The 20,919-nt window shown below is 42.2% G+C and overlaps 2 protein-coding genes across 2 annotated transcripts; both read right to left on the bottom strand.

The window, feature by feature from the left end:
• Window positions 1-7,954: 7,954 nt before the first annotated feature.
• LOC121845187 (homeobox protein HMX2-like) lies at window positions 7,955-9,652 on the bottom strand. The gene is made up of 2 exons (XM_042315995.1): window positions 8,872-9,652; window positions 7,955-8,501 (listed from the first exon to the last, which is right to left on the bottom strand). Exons 1-2 carry the CDS (start codon window positions 9,149-9,151, stop codon window positions 7,966-7,968), a joined length of 816 nt encoding a protein of 271 aa, XP_042171929.1. The 5' UTR covers window positions 9,152-9,652; the 3' UTR covers window positions 7,955-7,965.
• Window positions 9,653-10,309: 657 nt separating this feature from the next.
• Window positions 10,310-14,091, bottom strand: LOC112236395 (homeobox protein HMX3-like). The gene is made up of 2 exons (XM_024404975.2): window positions 12,236-14,091; window positions 10,310-11,649 (listed from the first exon to the last, which is right to left on the bottom strand). Exons 1-2 carry the CDS (start codon window positions 12,549-12,551, stop codon window positions 11,036-11,038), a joined length of 930 nt encoding a protein of 309 aa, XP_024260743.2. The 5' UTR covers window positions 12,552-14,091; the 3' UTR covers window positions 10,310-11,035.
• Between the last annotated feature and the right edge of the window lie 6,828 nt (window positions 14,092-20,919).

Genomic DNA, 20,919 nt, shown 5'->3' with positions numbered 1-20,919 from the left:
TTAGTTCAGAACCGAGCTATGAACCTCAGCTATCATAGCCAGTTGTATCATCTTCAAAACAGTCTGAATGACATTAATGAAGCCTATAGATTGAGTAGAATATAATAACTTTGTGCCAAGGATGCAAGTCGTATATACATGTCGTTATTACCGTGCATGAGATCCCCACATTGTAGCCTGTACATTTAATATATTCACTGATCATGTACTCTACCTTGGCAAATAAATGTGCAGTTCAGGTATGAATGTGTTTGAGATTATTTTTCAGTCATATCCAATACCAGGAGTATCAAACTCCAGTCTTTGAATGACTCTGTGTCTTCATGTATGTATTACATTTATACACTTTAACAGTGTTTACCAATCCTGATCCTGGGACATCAATGGTTACACATTGTAACTAATAGACTAGAAACAGGATTTAACTAGTTAAAGGCTGATTTGTAATTCATATATACAGAAATATATATTTTTAAAACAGTACACTACACTTCTTATGCGTCATGTAAATACTCTAAAACCAGTTCATCTCCTTATCTAATTCCCTTCATCTGCATTGACCTGATAAACACAGGACAGGTGGAGTATTTCATCAAACGAGACTTCATTTCAACCAGTAGAGAATGTGGAACACTTTATTGAAAGAAGATCATTATCCAGGTGTTATAAATACATGCATTATAAATATTATAATTGGAATATTATATTATAAATATAAGTTCAATCTTTACTTCAATGCACATCTGTTGTGCATTATAAAAACAGAGGAAGAAAGAGGAGGTGGAGAGAGAGGTGTAAAAGACAGAAAGGGAAAGAGGTAAGAACATAGGGGCAGGGAAGGCAGCATATGATTAATGAATCACGGTGCCACCCTAATATTCTCTCAGTTCATCACAATTACATCATAGTGTCTCTCGTCGGCCCGGAGGTTATCTTAAGAGCGGATGAGGTGACGATGACGGGACTGGGGGTTGGCATCCTCTCTCACATCAAATCATACCTGCAGATGAGAGACAGATGGAATTAGCATGTTTCAGCCTTTTTTTCTTTTATATATATTTTTTATTCACGGTCAGTCATCATAATCATCAGGAGGTGAAATACAAAACTGACCTGGGATTATTAACTCTGGGACTACTACATCTCTTTAATAATACTTCCTGTATAATATAAACTGACCTGGGATCATTAACTCTGGGACTACTACATCTCTTTAGTAATACTTCCTGTATAATATAAACTGACCTGGGATCATTAACTCTGGGACTACTACATCTCTTTAATAATACTTCCTGTATAATATAAACTGACCTGGGATCATTAACTCTGGGACTACTGCATCTCTATCTATATTTCAATGTAAAGCATCTCTTTGGTAATACTTCCTGTTGACCTGACCAAGTGACCTCTCACCTCTGATCATGCTGTGCCCTCTCTGTCAGCCAGTTCAGATGCGCGAGGGGTTCACCGACACAGCTGATATAACCTAGATGATTTAAGGAAAAGAAGGATGAAGTGAAGGAGAGAGACTGTTATTGAGAAAATAAGGTAGTTAAAGAGACAGTGTTCAACAGTAATCTGTGTGGCCTCACCTGGTGTCCACACCACACTAAGTGGCTGCAGAGTACTTTATGCTGAAAAACATGCACAGACACACGAGAACAAACAATATAGTGTAGTTATAGAAATAATGAAGTGTCTTCCTATTCTCAATGGTTGGCCCTCTTGTATGTTCTTTGAAGGAGCCACAGATGGAAGGAGCCAAAAGTTATACACAGTTATACACTTGAGACTGCTCACTGCTCAACACAATTCATCAATCAGATTGATACATGCGTGTGTGGGTTATAGGGGGTCTAATTGTTCTACATAGTTTCAATATGGGTGACTTAAAATAGCCTGTTCTGTTTTACAGACATCACAACCTAACCTGAGAAGTAGAAATCAAAGGGAAAGAAACTGTGAATTTAATAACTGCATTTGACATAGTTAAGTAAATGGAAGAATACTCTTATTGCAATGTGGATGGCTCTTCAAAGAGCCTTTGGTTGTGCATAGTGTAGTCTACGGTGTTGCCAGGGAACAGCACCCTCTTAAAAGAGCCTTTGGTTGTGCATAGTGTAGTCTATGGTGTTGCCAGGGAACAGCACCCTCTTCAAAGAGCCTTTGGTTGTGCATAGTGTAGTCTATGGTGTTGCCAGGGAACAGCACCCTCTTAAAAGAGCCTTTGGTTGTGCATAGTGTAGTCTATGGTGTTGCCAGGGAACAGCACCCTCTTAAAAGAGCCTTTGGTTGTGCATAGTGTAGTCTATGGTGTTGCCAGGGAACAGCACCCTCTTCAAAGAGCCTTTGGTTGTGCATAGTGTAGTCTATGGTGTTGCCAGGGAACAGCACCCTCTTAAAAGAGCCTTTGAGTTGTGCATAGTGTAGTCTATGGTGTTGCCAGGGAACAGCACCCTCTTCAAAGAGCCTTTGGTTGTGCATAGTGTAGTCTATGGTGTTGCCAGGGAACAGCACCCTCTTAAAAGAGCCTTTGGTTGTGCATAGTGTAGTCTATGGTGTTGCCAGGGAACAGCACCCTCTTAAAAGAGCCTTTGGTTGTGCATAGTGTAGTCTATGGTGTTGCCAGGGAACAGCACCCTCTTCAAAGAGCCTTTGGTTGTGCATAGTGTAGTCTATGGTGTTGCCAGGGAACAGCACCCTCTTCGAAGAAGTAGGAGAATGAAAATCTCCCACACACAGGTTGCCTCTCTTGCTGCATTGTTGGAGCCCATCCTTGAAACATCCTGCAGAGCAGCAGACTTCTCCTCTGGCACGCGGCGGTGAGCTGCAGATCCCCTCCTGCAGAACAGCAGACTTCTCCTCTGGGACACAACGGTGAGCTGCAGATCCCCTCCTGGTCTTCGTGTCCATCCTCATGAAGTTACGCAGGACACAGGTAGCCTTCACACACCTGAATTCCCCCAGGAGGCAGTCCTAGATGGCTCTGGTCTCCCAACCTTGCAGTGCCCCACTCGGTAACTATAGGAAATCGTTTTCAAGGACTCTCCAGTTACAAAGTATCTGTAGGAATTTGGAATATAATGTAATTATTAGACTTCTACATCACCAGGTTATTGCGGATTACAAAAGTATAACATCACTTATAACAAATCATGATAACATTGGATAGATGCATGTACATGCATGTACACACACATGTGCTTGTGACAATAGCAGGATCATATCAAGGATAGTATCACAAATGAATACATAAATAACACCTGAAGCTTGATGATGAGTTGATCATTTGAATTAGATGGCAAAAACAACAATGTGCCCCTCTTTGAGTCCCCAGGACCGGGACTGAGAGCCACTGCTCTTCACTGAGACCTCTTCATCTGCAGACAGACTTTCACAGCTCTCTGTATCTGAGGACTGAGAGCCACTGCTCTTCACTGAGACCTCTTCATCTGCAGACAGGCTTTCACAGCTCTCTGTATCTGAGGACTGAGAGCCACTGCTCTTCACTGAGACCTCTTCATCTGCAGACAGGCTTTCACAGCTCTCTGTATCTGAGGACTGAGAGCCACTGCTCTTCACTGAGACCTCTTCATCTGCAGACAGGCTTTCACAGCTCTCTGTATCTGAGGACTGAGAGCCACTGCTCTTCATTGGGACCTCTTCATCTGCAGACAGGCTTTCACAGCTCTCTGTATCTGAGGACTGAGAGCCACTGCTCTTCACTGAGACCTCTTCATCTGCAGACAGGCTTTCACAGCTCTCTGTATCTGAGGACAGAAAACCTCACAAGATACAGACTTCATTATACTCAAATTAGACCGCACTGAATATTATGTTACTATTATCTCCGTCCTCACTTCCAAGGGACAGGAACTAGACAAAAGTACCTGCCCTATCCAGAATAGCCTACTCTCTCACTTTGACATTTGGGGCTGCTATCCTGTCATCCTCCTGTATAGCTGTTAGCTAGTTACCTACAAATGCATTTAGAGATTTTTTTTTACAGTGACAAATGCATCAAGATAGCTAGCGAATATGAAGTTAGGTAGCTGGTGATATTTAATTCACTTAGCTAGCTATCTATACAGTATGTAAAGTTGGCTAGATAGTTAGCTAGCCATGTTAGCAGCTCGTTTGAGTAAGAATGCACTGTATCTAGTTAGCTAATAATACATTGTTTTGTTTGTACATTTTCAAAATATATTTACCTACTTGAATAGGTTCTCCCAGCCATGTGGACGATTGGAAACAGGGCAGCAAAGTGTGTTTGTCACCAGAGCGTTTTAGAGCATATTACTATTTACAAATGTAATATCTAGACCTTCATACAAACTTGCTATGCTGGATTCTTGACCGACTATCAAACTGTGCTGCTATATGCTGCCAGCACACCAACAAGCGAGCCTCTCTCTGCGGCCGAACCAGAACACGGTAATGTACTGTCTAACCAGAACACGGTAATGTACCGTCTAACCAGAACACGGTAATGCACCGTCTAACCAGAACACGGTAATGCACCGTCTAACCAGAACACGGTAATGTACCGTCTAACCAGAACACGGTAATGTACCGTCTAACCAGAACACGGTAATGTACCGTCTAACCAGAACACGGTAATGCACCGTCTAACCAGAACACGGTAATGTTCTGTCTCCAGAACACGGTAATGTACCGTATCTAGCCAGAACACGGTAATGTACCGTCTAACCAGAACACGGTAATGTACCGTCTAACCAGAACACAGGTAATGTACCGTCTAACCAGAACACAGGAATGTTCTGTCTCACCATGAACACGGTAATGTACCATCTAACCAGAACACGGTAATGTACCGTCTAACCAGAACACGGTAATGTACCGTCTAGCCAGAACACGGTAATGTACCGTCTAACCAGAACACGGTAATGTACCGTCTAACCAGAACACGGTAATGTACCGTCTAACCAGAACACGGTAATGTACCGTCTAACCAGAACACGGTAATGTACCGTCTAACCAGAACACGGTAATGTACCGTCTAACCAGAACAAGGTAATGTACCGTCTAACCAGAACACGGGAATGTTCTGTCTCACCGGAACACGGTAATGTACCGCCTAGCCAGAACACGGTAATGCACCGTCTAACCAGAACACGGTAATGTACCGTCTAACCAGAACACGGTAATGTACCGTCTAACCAGAACACGGGAATGTACCGTCTAACCAGAACACGGTAATGTACCGTCTAACCAGAACACGGTAATGTACCGTCTAACCAGAACACGGTAATGTACCGTCTAACCAGAACACGGTAATGTACCGTCTAACCAGAACACGGGAATGTACCGTCTAACCAGAACACGGGAATGTTCAGTCTCAACGGAACACGGTAATGTACCGCCTAGCCAGAACACGGTAATGTACCGTCTAACCAGAACACGGTAATGTACCGTCTAACCAGAACACGGTAATGTACCGTCTAACCAGAACACGGGAATGTACCGTCTAACCAGAACACGGTAATGTACCGTCTAACCAGAACACGGTAATGTACCGCCTAACCAGAACACGGTAATGTACCGTCTAACCAGAACACGGTAATGTACCGTCTAACCAGAACACGGTAATGTACCGTCTAACCAGAACACGGTAATGTACCGTCTAACCAGAACACGGTAATGTACCATCTAACCAGAACCAGAACAGGCTGCATTGATTGATTGATGGATCACATCAAATTGGCTAGCTAGCTAATAACAGATCATGTCAATTTGTTTTATTTTATTTAATCTTTATTTAACTAGGAAAGTCAGTTAAAAACACATTCTTATTTACAATGAAGACCTACCAAAAGACAAAAGGCCTCCTGCAGGACGGGGCTGGGATTAAAAATAAATTAAATAAAAATATAGGACAAAACACACATCATGACAAGAGAGACAACAGTACTTAAAGAGAGACCTAAGACAACAATATAGCATGGCAGCAACACATGACAACACAGCATGGCAGCAACACATGACAACACAGCATGGCAGCAACACATGACAACAGCATGGTAGCAACACAACATGGTAGCAACACAACATGGTAGCAGCACAACATGGTAGCAACACAACATGGTAGCAACACAACATGGTAGCAATACAACATGGTAGCAATACAACATGGTAGCAATACAACATGGTAGCAACACAACATGGTAGCAGCACAACATGGTAGTGGCACAAAACAGGGTACAAACATTATTGGGCACAGACAACAGCACAAAGGGCAAGAAGGTCGAGACAACAATACATCACACAAAGCAGCCACAACTGTCAGTAAGTGTGTCTATGATTGAGTCTTTGAATGTAGAGATGGAGATAAAACGGTCCAGTTTGAGTGTTTGTTGCAGCTCGTTCCAGTCGCGAGCTGCAGCGAACTGAAAAGAGGTGCGACCCAGGGTGTGTATTGGGGACCTTTAACAGAAGGACTGGCAGAACGGGTGTTAACAATCTACCTTTCAGGGAATAAACTAGATGGCTATATCCTAATATTGTTTGATTTGCTTTCCATCTATAGTGGTAATGACAGGAGTCCGACAACTTTACCAGGACCAGGACCTGCCGATGTTAAGCTTTTTCCAAAAGCCTAATATCTCGTGAAGCAAGTTACATGGTGTTGTTTGCTCGCTACATGTCAAATGGATCGGTGCCTTCACCTGTCTTAAATGACACGATCATTGATATTTACTGATCACGAAAAGCATGACGTTACTTGTTGTATGATAGCGCTAAATGTGCGCAATGGTTTTGTATGGAATAATCGGGAAGTGTGCAGTTCTGACTATCCTCAATAGGTGATGATATTAAAACCAAGTAGTTATAACATTTCACAATCCCTTGGAAATGGCACGTAGTTGTCAATGATTTTACCGGAGCTGGGGGGGGGGGCCTTGCCCGCCAACAGCCAAATCGAACGTAATTGTGACGTTTTATTTAAAACGAAGTATATGCGCATTTTGCGCGTTTCCATCAAACTGACTTCTTGCCTGAGGATATTTTATGTAAAGGAGCATCAAGCTAATCACCTTGCACATTCACCACCCTGTGAAGTTCATCATCATTTATTTAATCTGCAGCCTCATAAACTGCATGCTTTCCTGAGTCAAAATGGGAGGACCACACTGCAAATTGCGTGACTCCCAAGTTCACATCGATATAATGTTTATTATATCAATATTTGCGCATAAAGGCATTTTCACCGCTATTTCTCATCATAATTAATTTTACCGACACAAGAAGATCCCACCATGTCGAATGAACACGTTTTCTGTCGGCATTTATACAAATTCACCGGCATTTCATGTTTGCATCAGCCAGTTCGTGACATTTTTCATGCGTCAGGTAAATCATTCAGCTTGAAATGGTCCACACACACATTTTCAATGTAACATTTTCTCACGTTTGCGACTTTTGTTATGCAATGTGTAACTCATAAAAACTGTATTGTTTCCTGATAGGACGGGACTGAATGACGTGACCTACCGGTATAACCTTATTTTAGGAAAATAGGTTCTGGATAGAACCATAAAGGGATTTCTTTCTTCATATATGGCACCGCTTAAGGTTCTATATAGAACCGAAATTGGTTACAGAACCCTGTATGGAATCCCATATAGAACACTACATGGAACCCAAGGGTTCTCTATATAGAACCAATTTTGGTTAAGTGAAGAAGAACCCCTGCGGGGGTTCCATACAGTATGTGAAGCAAGCAATATAAACCTTTTTGTTTCGATCCAGAACGTTTTTTTTCTAAGAATCTAGAGAGGAAAATACACTGGGAGGCAGTGGACGGATATGTAGTCATTGTTTTGTAAGGTTATTTATGATTCGGTGTGTTGTAATAAAATAGGCCTATGGCACAGCCTAATAATGGCAATATAAATCGTTTGTAATTTAATAAATTAGACTACAAAAGGCAATCTGGCAATCATTCTATTCAATTTTATTATAAAAATTGTACAAAGGTAAAGCTTGCATGTTGCTCCCGGGATAACATAGAGGTGTAGGGAAAGTCATTGATCCAGGGACAGGAATCCGTATCCGGAAATTCTCTTTGAAGAAGAACGGCATCCCAACCAGAGTTTGTGCGGATGATGCGTGAGCCATGTTCACCGCTTCTATCTCCGCAGAAAACAGACGTTTCCACTTGTTCCTCCGATTCTGGAACCAAGTTTTCACCTGTATCTCTGTCAACTGGAGACTGGAGGCGAGACTAGCTCGTTCTGTACTGCTAAGGTAACGTTTCATGTCAAACGTCGATTCTAGTTGGTAAACCTGACTCCGCGAGAATACGGTCCGAGACTTCTTTCTGGACGAGTTGGATGTTTCGTCGTCGTCAATATGACCCTTTTCTTCTGAAATAGCAGGTGATGTTTGGTTGTAGTATCTCTGGTCACCTTCTTTATAATCATGAAAAAGTTGATGTCTCTTCACCATCTCTTGCCCCAGAATTAGTCTGTTTTTGTCACCTAAAATAGTGCAAGCACGGTAATCAATCCAAATGTTTATTTTTAAAAAACGTGGCTATCTTGTTGTTGTGTTAAAAACACAGCATCATTTAAAATCAATCAAGTAACTTTTTATTCTTCCATCAAGCAGTTTAAAATAACATTTTTATCAGTAGCCGAAAAATCTCGAATTAGACTTCTAATAAACAAAGAAATAAAACAAATGCTGTAGTCTGTCATTCTTTATCATCATATCTTACATCGTTCAATAGTAATAATAATAGTTATAGGTTTAATATAATGTGTCATTGTTATCAGAATAACAAATCAGAATAACAATCAAGTAGGCTACCCAAAAATAAAACACAATTTATAAAGCATTTTCACTTACTTAGACAAGAAAGTGTGAGATCGTTGAGGTCATTGCGTGGTTTCTTTCCTCCGGGTAAAGGGTAGAAGTCTGTAGAATCCTCCCCGCCGCTGAATCCTTCTGAAGACACGGAGCGCATGCGTTGTCTCTGCAGCAGCCCCGCGTCGGAACTAGAATTACAACTGTCCTTGTGCGCGTCCTCGGACACAGTTCCAAGAATTGACTGAATAGTAAAATTGGAAACTGAGGTAAATGATACTTTACTGCCACTGTCTTCAGATTTCTTCATTCTGATAAACATTTAGAACCTTTAACTTCAGGCAATAAATGTGGAACCCGTTGGATATTTTTTCAGAAGCGGGTTTGTTCTCCTTCTGCAAAGTTATGTCTGAATTCCCCGAGTACCATCACTCCCATACAACGTTCAGTTACTTTGTTTGCGCGTAGGTAGGATTCTCATGGACCAATCACAAGCTGGGAAGAGACCCGGTCATTTTAAACCGTGCTGGAGAGAGACACAAGCACCAAAGCGCTCCCCAACCCAACTCAGTCTGCAACAAATTAATGCTATGCACACCTGACGTTTACCCAAAGTTCCACAGTAAATATTTGAATATTACAAATAAAAATGCCCTTCAAGATCAAATGTTGTAGACGTATAGCTCTATTTGAATTTCCACTATTCCGTGCTGTATTATAGCCACTAATTGGAGATTAATTATTGTTTTGTTACAAATTAGTGAGCTAATTTCGTTACAGAGAGAGAGTTCCTTACAGAGATGTGAAACCAAGCCGTAATCCCTTCAGACGGATTCGGAAAGGCCAATGTGCGCCTAGTTTCTGTCTGAAAATTGGCCTTTGGCGATTTCACCATTCTGTTCTTGAAAATACCAGAATAAATTAAATGGAATTTATTTTGTGAAGACAACTCTTAATCTTTAGTCCTATCTATATATAGCCTATGGGCCAAATTCAAGAAATTATTGAAATATGTGTTTTGATATCAGTAATGTTGACATCATTTATTGTTTTGTCCAGAGTCATATCCCACTGAGCACACTGGCTGAATCAACGTTGTTTCCACGCCATTTCAACGAAATTACGTTGAACCAACGAGGAATAGACCTATGTGCCCAGTAGGATATCTCTGGGATGAGTCATCCACTGACATTAGAGAAATATAATTAGCTAAAAATCTATTATATTATATTATTTCATTAATTAAATGCGTGCTATGCTTTTGTTGTCTATAAGTTGATGAATTCCAAATCCCTTAAAATGAATGACATAAAATGTTTCGCCAAAGGAGCGCTATGTTTAACTCTAAAATGTAATCTAATGCAAGGACTGGACATACTGTATTTGATACGAAACATACATCCAAAGTCCCACGTTTTATTAAAGGTATAGATGAAAACATGTATGTATGTTTCTAAATAAACTCGGTGTAGTCGGGAACGTATTTCACGATTTATTCAGCAATGTAAAAAAAAAAAAATCTCCATGTTTTGGCCATTTGGTGAAACTCTTATCACGGAATTAAAAAAAAAAAATTACATTTCGCGTTGACAGCAAGTACAAGTCTGCGATAACATTGTGAGACGTATAGCCTATGATTTGTCCTCACTGTCTTGCGCTATAAAACGATATAGGTCAAAGTAGTAGTTATTTTTCAGCTGTGAGCCATTATACCGTGTACGTGAAGCGAACAGTAGAACTATAGAACTATTACACATAAACGGCTATACATGATGAAATATTAACTTTACTTAGGATTTGTTTTAATCGCACACAAAACATCGATGTAATTCATTGTAAAATGTCGTAGGCTACATGGAGACACAGACCTATACGTTTCCACCCTGTTTAAAAACATATATAAAACCCATCAGTTAAATCAAAGCAATATCGATACCAAATGTTCAGATGACTTTGGACGCACAACAATTTAATATGAAATTATTTGATTAGGAGGAAATATTTCCGTTTTGGACACGGGAATACAAATAATTATAATAATAATAATAATAAATACAACATTTGTCATAATAGACCCGTACAATATACACAGCCTTTTAACCAACACCAACTATTATCATAGATTAAAAATAAATAAAAATAGGCCTAATAATGTTTGTAATACATAAATTACAATACAGAAATATCAACACAATAAATGAGTCTCTCAAACTGGTCTCAGCAGCGGCACGGATGTGACTAGTGGATGTGAATAGTACATTTGATGAGGGAATGTTAGTAGAGACCGGCTGACTGACACGTTCCCAGCGCTGCCCGTTTCTGAGCCGGTGTTGTCGTGGTACAATATGGGAACGCGGACTATCCTCTGGGCCGCCGCGTGGCTCAGATTGGCCGCTTCGAGTTCCGCGGCCAACTGTCGTTTCCACTTGTTCCTTCTGTTCTGGAACCAGATTTTCACCTGGGTCTCTGTGAGGTGTAGGGATGCCGCCAGGCCTGCCCGTTCCGAGCTGCTGAGGTACCGTTTCATATCGAACGTTGACTCCAACCGAAATACCTGACTCCTTGAAAAGACTGTCCGCGTTTTCTTTTTCCGACACGTTTTTTTATCCGAGTTCTCGTCTTTAATTTTCCTCCAGTCATCCACCAACTCTACTTCCTTCTTTGATTCATCCCCATCACTCTCCTCCAGAACGACATCATCAGTACTTTTGTTTTTGTCGTCCTCTTGGTCGTCTTGGTCGGGTGATTTTCGCAGCAGCTCCGGTGTGTCTCGGTCCCCGCCTGTTGATGGTGTGTCTCTCACGATGGCCTTCTCAAACCCTAAACGAAATAAACGACAATGTTTACCATTCATTGAAAACATTAATGCAACCATAAAATAAACATAAATTACTTTTTTTTAAACCACTATAGTTAATAATTTGATTATACTAAGTACATTTTCTTAAAAGGAACCGAATCGCCTAGTGAGTCAAATTGAGGCAGTAGGCCTAATTGTTGTGGGACATTTTGCAATATTGGACTGAAGATTCATGACAATATGAAGGTTACTTTAGACATAGTTCACCTATACATCCATGTGTAACTAACTCTGTGTTGTTGTGTGTGTCGAACTGCTTTGCTTTATCTTGGCCAGGTCGCAGTTGCAAATGAGAACTTGTTCTCAACTAGCCTACCTGGTTAAGTAAAGGTGAAATATATATATATATTTTAAACATTTACTAATCATTAGTCTGACTATTATTCCAACTGAGGAGTATTGCGAATAGCAAGTATTATAGCAGCACAATTGATTTAAACATATGTTGTAGTCTTATTTAATCCGTTATAACCAAAACATTATTTGAGCTATTCTAATGAGCTAAATGTATAATCAGAACCGATTGAATGTATGGTAGTAATCTACCTCCGGTCCTGTAGAGATGGTGTCCCGATGTGCCAAGCGCGTAGGGATACCACCACGCCGACGGTCGTTCCAAATAGTGCGCCGATAATCCAAATCTCTGGGCTGGGATGTCAAAACTAGGAAAAGTTAAATCACCGATCCGGGAGAGAGAGAACCCTCCTTCCAATAGTCCTTTGGTGGTGGCAAGCAGAGTCTTCGGTTTGGAAGGTTTACTGTCGAAGTTGAGCAGGTTCTTGATAGAGAAAGGTGAGTCTTTAGCGGGCGGACGGGTCTCCTGTTCCGTCTCTGCCTTCGCTTGTGAATGTTTATTGTCCATTTGAATGACTCACAGCAAACAAACGTCAAGAGAAATAGTTGAATATATTGTTGCTTTATTCCAGTTACCCAAACGTGGCGTTTCAGTAAAACATAGGCCTATTTTTTTGAATGCTTTGAGAATAAAGAAAAATATATATTTTTTTTAAAGTGCGAAATTGTATGCACTCACTTCTGTAAATCACTCTGGATAAGAGCATCTGCTAAATGACTCGAATTTAAATGTAAAATGTAGCATAAATCTTGAGGCAGGTCTGTCCTGGAATGATCGCAGCAATGATAAATGGCACAATGATCAATGCGTCAGACTTGCACCGCATTCTACTAACGATTACATAAAACTGTTAAATGCGCGCAGTCCTGGGCGATTGGGCATGTAGGCTACAATGGCAAATGGGATTTGAGATGAAACTGGAGAGCAGTGGAAGGGAGGGGACAGGAGGACAAGAATAGGTAGGGTAGGCCTACGGGGGAGAAGAGAAGTGCAGAGGAAGGGAGGGGACAGGAGCAGGGTAGTAGGTAGGGTAGGCCTGCTAGGCGGGATCCTTGGGACATCCCCCATTGACATTTAAAACGGTTAGGGTTGGCCTTAAGTATAGGGTTGAGGGTTGGGCATAAGTATAGGGTTGAGGGTAGGAACGTCCCAAGGATCTATTTTTGCACTGACCGACAAGTCCACCCAGACTGTGTGATCCCCCCCGTTCCAAGCTGAATGGGATGGGCGTGTTTTCGGCCATGAAGTCCAATTAGAAAGCACAATGGAAGTAGATGGGTAATGCACTCAGACGTTACTAACAATTACTTACTGTCAAACAGGCATTTAATAAGTAAACACATGTCCTAATTGGTTGTAATGACATGTCTACTCATTAGCAGTGCATGTACAACATGAATAGGGTGAAACTGTTAAGTCATTGTTGATGGGTGAATGGGGGGCTGTTTTACTAGATGCTGACAGTTAATTAAACACTAAATGGGGTGCTTTTACCTGCATTATCACCTGTTGGTGCCACATGCTGTCTGAATGATGACAATGAGGTGCACATTTTTATATTCCAGCAAAAAAAAAAACGTTTTTAATTTATCTTTCAAATCAAATATAAATGATTTATATCAGATATGTAAATACATTTATGAACCAGTGATTTGTTTAGTGAGTTTTATCCCACTTTAATGAAGCCAAACGTCTGGTATGAACAAACATACTAAAATACATGTGTATGCTACGTCATCCAACAACAGAAGTTTCACTCAGAATATAATCTGATTTGCAGAGAGGAAGTCCTGTAGGCAATCATTAGCCCATCATTAGCCCAATCATTAGCCCATCATTAGCCCAATCATTAGCCCATCATTAGGCAACACTCTGCCCTGTGAACCATGTGTCATGGGGACAACACTCTGCCTTGTCAGGGGGAGGACAACACTCTGCCCTGTCAGGGGGAGGACACCACTCTGCTCTGTCATGGGGAGGACACCACTCTGCCCTGTCAGGGGAGGACACCACTCTGCCCTGTCAGGGGGAGGACACCACTCTGCCCTGTCAGGGGGACAACACTCTGCCCTGTCAGGGGAGGACAACACTCTGCCCTGTCAGGGGAGGACACCACTCTGCCCTGTCAGGGGAGGACACCACTCTGCCCTGTCAGGGGAGGACACCACTCTGCCCTGTCAGGGGAGGACAACACTCTGCCCTGTCAGGGGAGGACAACACTCTGCCCTGTCAGGGGAGGACAACACTCTGCCCTGTCAGGGGAGGACACCACTCTGCCCTGTCATGGGGAGGACACCACTCTGCCCTGTCAGGGGAGGACACCACTCTGCCCTGTCAGGGGAGGACACCACTCTGCCCTGTCAGGGGAGGACAACACTCTGCCCTGTCAGGGGAGGACACCACTCTGCCCTGTCAGGGGGGACAACTACACTCTGCCCTGTCAGGGGAGGACAACACTCTGCCCTGTCAGGGGAGGACAACACTCTGCCCTTTCAGGGGAGGACAACACTCTGCCCTGTCAGGGGAGGACAACACTCTGCCCTGTCAGGGGAGGACAACACTCTGCCCTGTCAGGGGAGGACAACACTCTGCCCTGTCAGGGGGAGGACAACACTCTGCCCTGTCAGGGGGAGGACAACACTCTGCCCTGTCAGGGGGAGGACAACACTCTGCCCTGTCAGGGGGAGGACAACACTCTGCCCTGTCAGGGGGACAACACTGCCCTGTGAACCATCTTTTTCAAACATTGAAATCTAATTGAATTCAAAACCTCATATTACATAATAGTTTATTGGTCGTGTGAGAGGACCGACATGTTAGTCACAATCATATAGCAGGAAGGAGAGGGAAGCCAGGAGAAATGGGTTTCCATGGGACACTGGTTTACAAGTGCTGATACAAGCAGGGAGATGGATAGGGGGTTGCAAGGTGAGGTACAGGAAAGGCAAGGGTTAAAGGGGGTGGAGTCAATGATGCTGTTGGAACACAGTGGGGAGTATTTGAAATTACATCTATTATAGGATTGGTGAATCATAAGCAACTTTAACTGATAGAATAAGCCAATGTGTTACCATCGGGCCAATCACTGCTCCAGTGTGATACCATCGGGCCAATCACTGCTCCAGTGTGTTACCATCGGGCCACTCACTGCTCCAGTGTGTTACCATCGGGCCACTCACTGCTCCAATGTGTTACCATCGGGCCACTCACTGCTCCAATGTGTTACCATCGGGCCAATCAGCCAATCACTGCTCCAGTGTGTTACCATCGGGCCACTCACTGCTCCAGTGTGTTACCATCGGGCCACTCACTGCTCCAGTGTGTTACCATCGGGCCAATCACGGCTCCATGTGTTACCATCGGGCCAATCACTGCTCCAGTGTGTTACCATCGGGCCACTCACTGCTCCAGTGTGTTACCATCGGGCCAATCAGCCAATCACTGCTCCAGTGTGTTACCATCGGGCCAATCACTGCTCCAGTGTGTTACCATCAGGCCAATCACTGCTCCAGTGTGTTACCATCGGGCCAATCAGCCAATCACTGCTCCAGTGTGTTACCATCGGGCCAATCACTGCTCCATTGTGTTACCATCGGGCCAATCAGCCAATCACTGCTCCAGTGTGTTACCATCGGGCCAATCACTGCTCCAATGTGTTACCATCGGGCCACCACTGCTCCAGTGTGTTACCATCGGGCCAATCACTGCTCCAGTGTGTTACCATCGGGCCAATCACTGCTCCAATGTGTTACCATCGGGCCACTCACTGCTCCAATGTGTTACCATCGGGCCAATCACTGCTCCAGTGTGTTACCATCGGGCCAATCAGCCAATCACTGCTCCATGTGTTACCATCGGGCCACCAGTGTGTTACCATCGGGCCAATCACTGCTCCAGTGTGTTACCATCGGGCCAATCAATCACTGCTCCAGTGTGTTACCATCGGGCCAATCACGGCTCCATGTGTTACCATCGGGCCAATCACTGCTCCAGTGTGTTACCATCGGGCCAATCACTGCTCCATGTGTTACCATCGGGCCAATCACTGCTCCAATGTGTTACCATCGGGCCAATCACTGCTCCAGTGTGTTACCATCGGGCCAATCACTGCTCCAGTGTGTTACCATCAGGCCAATCACTGGACGCTACACTCCAGGCTCCAGTGTCTGTTTTAACCAGTGACAACACATCTGGAAGAGACCGTCACGCGCTAATCTGTGAGGTCAAAAGGTCAGCCATACAACCCCTCCATCTGTGCAGGTGGCCAAACAAATTCTTCTCAGTAACTTAACATGTCCTGGGACCTGCTGATATCTGAAGGTGTGTTTAGTAGATATAGATATATATTTGTTATGTTCCCAAACAAATAGTTTGGTGAGATGTTTTTAATGTGACAATATTTAGAGGATATGAACGAGTTTAAACATCAAAATAATTTGAACTTGGTCTTGTCCACGTAGGGGTGATTTAAAAAAACAAACATATACAGACATGCATGTAGACCTAAAATCAACAGAAGTGGATTTTTGTACAACCTACACAGGATACATAATCTGTCCGTTGACCTTGAGAGGTTGGCTCCGAGTCTCAAGGACGACACTTGTTGTGAACAGCTACGTGTCCCCCCCCCTGCGTAATGACAGATCTCATAGTCCTGTTAGAGAGGGAGGGGGGTGGGAGAAGAGGATGGGAAGAGCTGTTTGTTCATGGAAAATGTGATCCAGATAATAGTACTTTCATCAAAAGGCAGCAATTACATTCATTAGAGGACTGGCAGGCAACAGTAACTAGGAAACCAATGGTGGTGAGAATGAAAAGAACAATATGCTAATTTCTTTTCATTAAAATAATATATGGTAATTTCGCTCTCATTCTAATCCCCTGTCTTGTTAAGATGGGATCTCAAGGCAAATATAGGACGGACAGAAACTAAAATGATACATCCCACAGTCCTTCCTCACCACCTCTCCATAGTAAAGAGGGTTGTGAAGACAGACGGTCACTATAGCAACATTTATCCAGGAAGTGGAATGACCCCTCCCCTCTCTCTGAAGAGCCGTTATACAGTACCTTCTGGTGATACAGGAGATGCTCCCATTTAAAGCTGCATCTTAAAATGACATTTGATAACACCCTTTGAAATGAATGGAACTAATGATGATTTGTACACGTTGCTAAAATAATACAAAACAGCTTCTACTAATCAGTTTGTAGACTCAAGCTTTTTAATTCAGTATCTTCACATCTCAATTAGACGAAGTGGATAATGTTTCTGACGTTCGGAGGAAGTCATTAAGAGAATATCCTCAGAGACTGTATATATACACACAGTAGGTTTATATATATATACCGTAGGTTTATATATACACAGTAGGTTTATATATACACAGTAGGTTTATATATATATACCGTAGGTTTATATATACACAGTAGGTTTATATATATACAGTAGGTTTATATATACACAGTAGGTTTATATATACACAGTAGGTTTATATATATATACCGTAGGTTTATATATACACAGTAGGTTTATATATATATATATACATACAGTGCCTTGCGAAAGTATTCGGCCCCCTTGAACTTTGCGACATTTTGCCACATTTCAGGCTTCAAACATAAAGATATAAAACTGTATTTTTTGTGAAGAATCAACAACAAGTGGGACACAATCATGAAGTGGAACGACATTTATTGGATATTTCAATTTTTTTTAACAAATCAAAAACGGAAAAATTGGGCGTGCAAAATTATTCAGCCCCTTTACTTTCAGTGCAGCAAACTCTCTCCAGAAGTTCAGTGAGGATCTCTGAATGATCCAATGTTGACCTAAATGACTAATGAGGATAAATACAATCCACCTGTGTGTAATCAAGTCTCCGTATAAATGCACCTGCACTGTGATAGTCTCAGAGGTCCATTAAAAGCGCAGAGAGCATCATGAAGAACAAGGAACACACCAGGCAGGTCCGAGATACTGTTGTGAAGAAGTTTAAAGCCGGATTTGGATACAAAAAGATTTCCCAAGCTTTAAACATCCCAAGGAGCACTGTGCAAGCGATAATATTGAAATGGAAGGAGTATCAGACCACTGCAAATCTACCAAGACCTGGCCATCCCTCTAAACTTTCAGCTCATACAAGGAGAAGACTGATCAGAGATGCAGCCAAGAGGCCCATGATCACTCTGGATGAACTGCAGAGATCTACAGCTGAGGTGGGAGACTCTGTCCATAGGACAACAATCAGTCGTATATTGCACAAATCTGGCCTTTATGGAAGAGTGGCAAGAAGAAAGCCATTTCTTAAAGATATCCATAAAAAGTGTTGTTTAAAGTTTGCCACGAGCCACCTGGGAGACACACCAAACATGTGGAAGAAGGTGCTCTGGTCAGATGAAACCAAAATTGAACTTTTTGGCAACACTGCAAAATGCGTTATGTTTGGCGTAAAAGCAACACAGCTCATCACCCTGAACACACCATCCCCACTGTCAAACATGGTGGTGGCAGCATCATGGTTTGGGCCTGCTTTTCTTCAGCAGGGACAGGGAAGATGGTTAAAATTGATGGGAAGATGGATGGAGCCAAATACAGGACCATTCTGGAAGAAAACCTGATGGAGTCTGCAAAAGACCTGAGACTGGGACGGAGATTTGTCTTCCAACAAGACAATGATCCAAAACATAAAGCAAAATCTACAATGGAATGGTTCAAAAATAAACATATCCAGGTGTTAGAATGGCCAAGTCAAAGTCCAGACCTGAATCCAATCGAGAATCTGTGGAAAGAACTGAAAACTGCTGTTCACAAATGCTCTCCATCTAACCTCACTGAGCTCGAGCTGTTTTGCAAGGAGGAATGGGAAAAAATTTCAGTCTCTCAATGTGCAAAACTGATAGAGACATACCCCAAGCGACTTACAGCTGTAATCGCAGCAAAAGGTGGCGCTACAAAGTATTAACTTAAGGGGGCTGAATAATTTTGCACGCCCAATTTTTCAGTTTTTGATTTGTTAAAAAAGTTTGAAATATCCAATAAATGTCGTTCCACTTCATGATTGTGTCCCACTTGTTGTTGATTCTTCACAAAAAAATACAGTTTTATATCTTTATGTTTGAAGCCTGAAATGTGGCAAAAGGTCGCAAAGTTCAAGGGGGCCGAATACTTTCGCAAGGCACTGTATATACATATATACATATATATATATACATATGTATATATACATACATATATACATACATATATATACATACATATATACATACATATATACATACATACATACATACATATATACATACATACATATATACATATATACATACATACATACATACATATATACATACATACATACATATACATACATGCATATATACATACATATATACATACATACATATATATACATACATATATACATACATACATACATACATACATATATATATACATATATATACATATATATACACAGCAGGTTTATATATATATATTTATACACAGTAGGTTTATACAGTGGGGCAAAAAAGTATTTAGTCAGCCACCAATTGTGCAAGTTCTCCCACTTAAAAAGATGAGGCCTGTAATTTTCATCATAGGTACACTTCAACGATGACAGACAAAATGAGGAAAAAAACCAGGTGCCATTAATACAGGTAACGAGTGGAGGACAGAGGAGCCTCTTAAAGAAGAAGTTACAGGTCTGTGAGAGCCAGAAATCTTGCTTGTTTGTAGGTGACCAAATACTTATTTTCCACCATAATTTGCAAATAAATTCATTAAAAATCCTACAATGATCCTCATTTTGTCTGTCATAGTTGAAGTGTACCTATGATGAAAATTACAGGCCTCTCTCATCTTTTTAGTGGGAGAACTTGCACAATTGGTGGCTGACTAAATACATTTTTGCCCCACTGTATATATACAGTAGGTCTATATATATATACACAGTAGGTTTACATATACACAGTAGGTTTATATATATATACAGTAAGTTTATATATATACACTGCTCAAAAAAATAAAGGGAACACTAAAATAACACATCCTAAATCTGTATGAATGAAATATTTTTATGAAATACTTTTTTCTTTACATAGGTTGAATGTGCTGACAACAAAATCACACAAAAATTATCAATGGAAATCAAATTTATCAACCCATGGAGGTCTGGATTTGGAGTCACACTCAAAATTAAAGTAGAAAACCACACTACAGGCTGATCCAACTTTGATGTAATGTCCTTAAAACAAGTCAAAATTAGGCTCAGTAGTGTGTGTGGCCTCCACGTGCCTGTATGACCTCCCTACAACGCCTGGGCATGCTCCTGATGAGGTGGCGGATGGTCTCCTGAGGGATCTCCTCCCAGACCTGGACTAAAGCATCCGCCAACTCCTGGACAGTCTGTGGTGCAACGTGGCGTTGGTGGATGGAGCGAGACATGATGTCCCAGATGTGCTCAATTGGATTCAGGTCTGGGGAACGGGCGGGCCAGTCCATAGCATCAATGCCTTCCTCTTGCAGGAACTGCTGACACACTCCAGCCACATGAGGTCTAGCATTGTCTAGCATTAGGAGGAACCCAGGGCCAACCGCACCAGCATATGGTCTCACAAGGGGTCTGAGGATCTCATCTCGGTACCTAATGGCAGTCAGGCTACCTCTGGCGAGCACATGAAGGGCTGTGCGGCCCCCCAAAGAAATGCCACCCCACACCATGACTGACCCACCGCCAGACCGGTCATGCTGGAGGATGTTGCAGGCAGCAGAACGTTCTCCACGGCGTCTACAGACTCTGTCACGTCTGTCACGTGTTCAGTGTGAACCTGCTTTCATCTGTGAAGAGCACAGGGCGCCAGTGGCGAATTT

The sequence above is a fragment of the Oncorhynchus tshawytscha genome, unplaced genomic scaffold (assembly GCF_018296145.1).
Source record: "Oncorhynchus tshawytscha isolate Ot180627B unplaced genomic scaffold, Otsh_v2.0 Un_contig_276_pilon_pilon, whole genome shotgun sequence".
Lineage (NCBI taxonomy): Eukaryota > Metazoa > Chordata > Actinopteri > Salmoniformes > Salmonidae > Oncorhynchus > Oncorhynchus tshawytscha.
The sequence above is the reverse complement of the archived record's forward strand: the minus strand, read 5'-3'. Positions and strand labels throughout refer to the sequence as shown.

Excerpts from the sequence above, each read along its gene's own strand:
- LOC121845187 (XM_042315995.1), bottom strand. The coding sequence starts at position 9,151 with ATGTTTATCAGAATGAAGAAATCTGAAGACAGTGGCAGTAAAGTATCA. Across the intron at positions 8,502-8,871 it reads TCTCACACTTTCTTGTCTAA|GTGACAAAAACAGACTAATT; the intron begins GTAAGTGAAAAT and ends GCACTATTTTAG.
- LOC112236395 (XM_024404975.2), bottom strand. The coding sequence starts at position 12,551 with ATGGACAATAAACATTCACAAGCGAAGGCAGAGACGGAACAGGAGACC. Across the intron at positions 11,650-12,235 it reads CCATCTCTACAGGACCGGAG|GGTTTGAGAAGGCCATCGTG; the intron begins GTAGATTACTAC and ends TATTTCGTTTAG.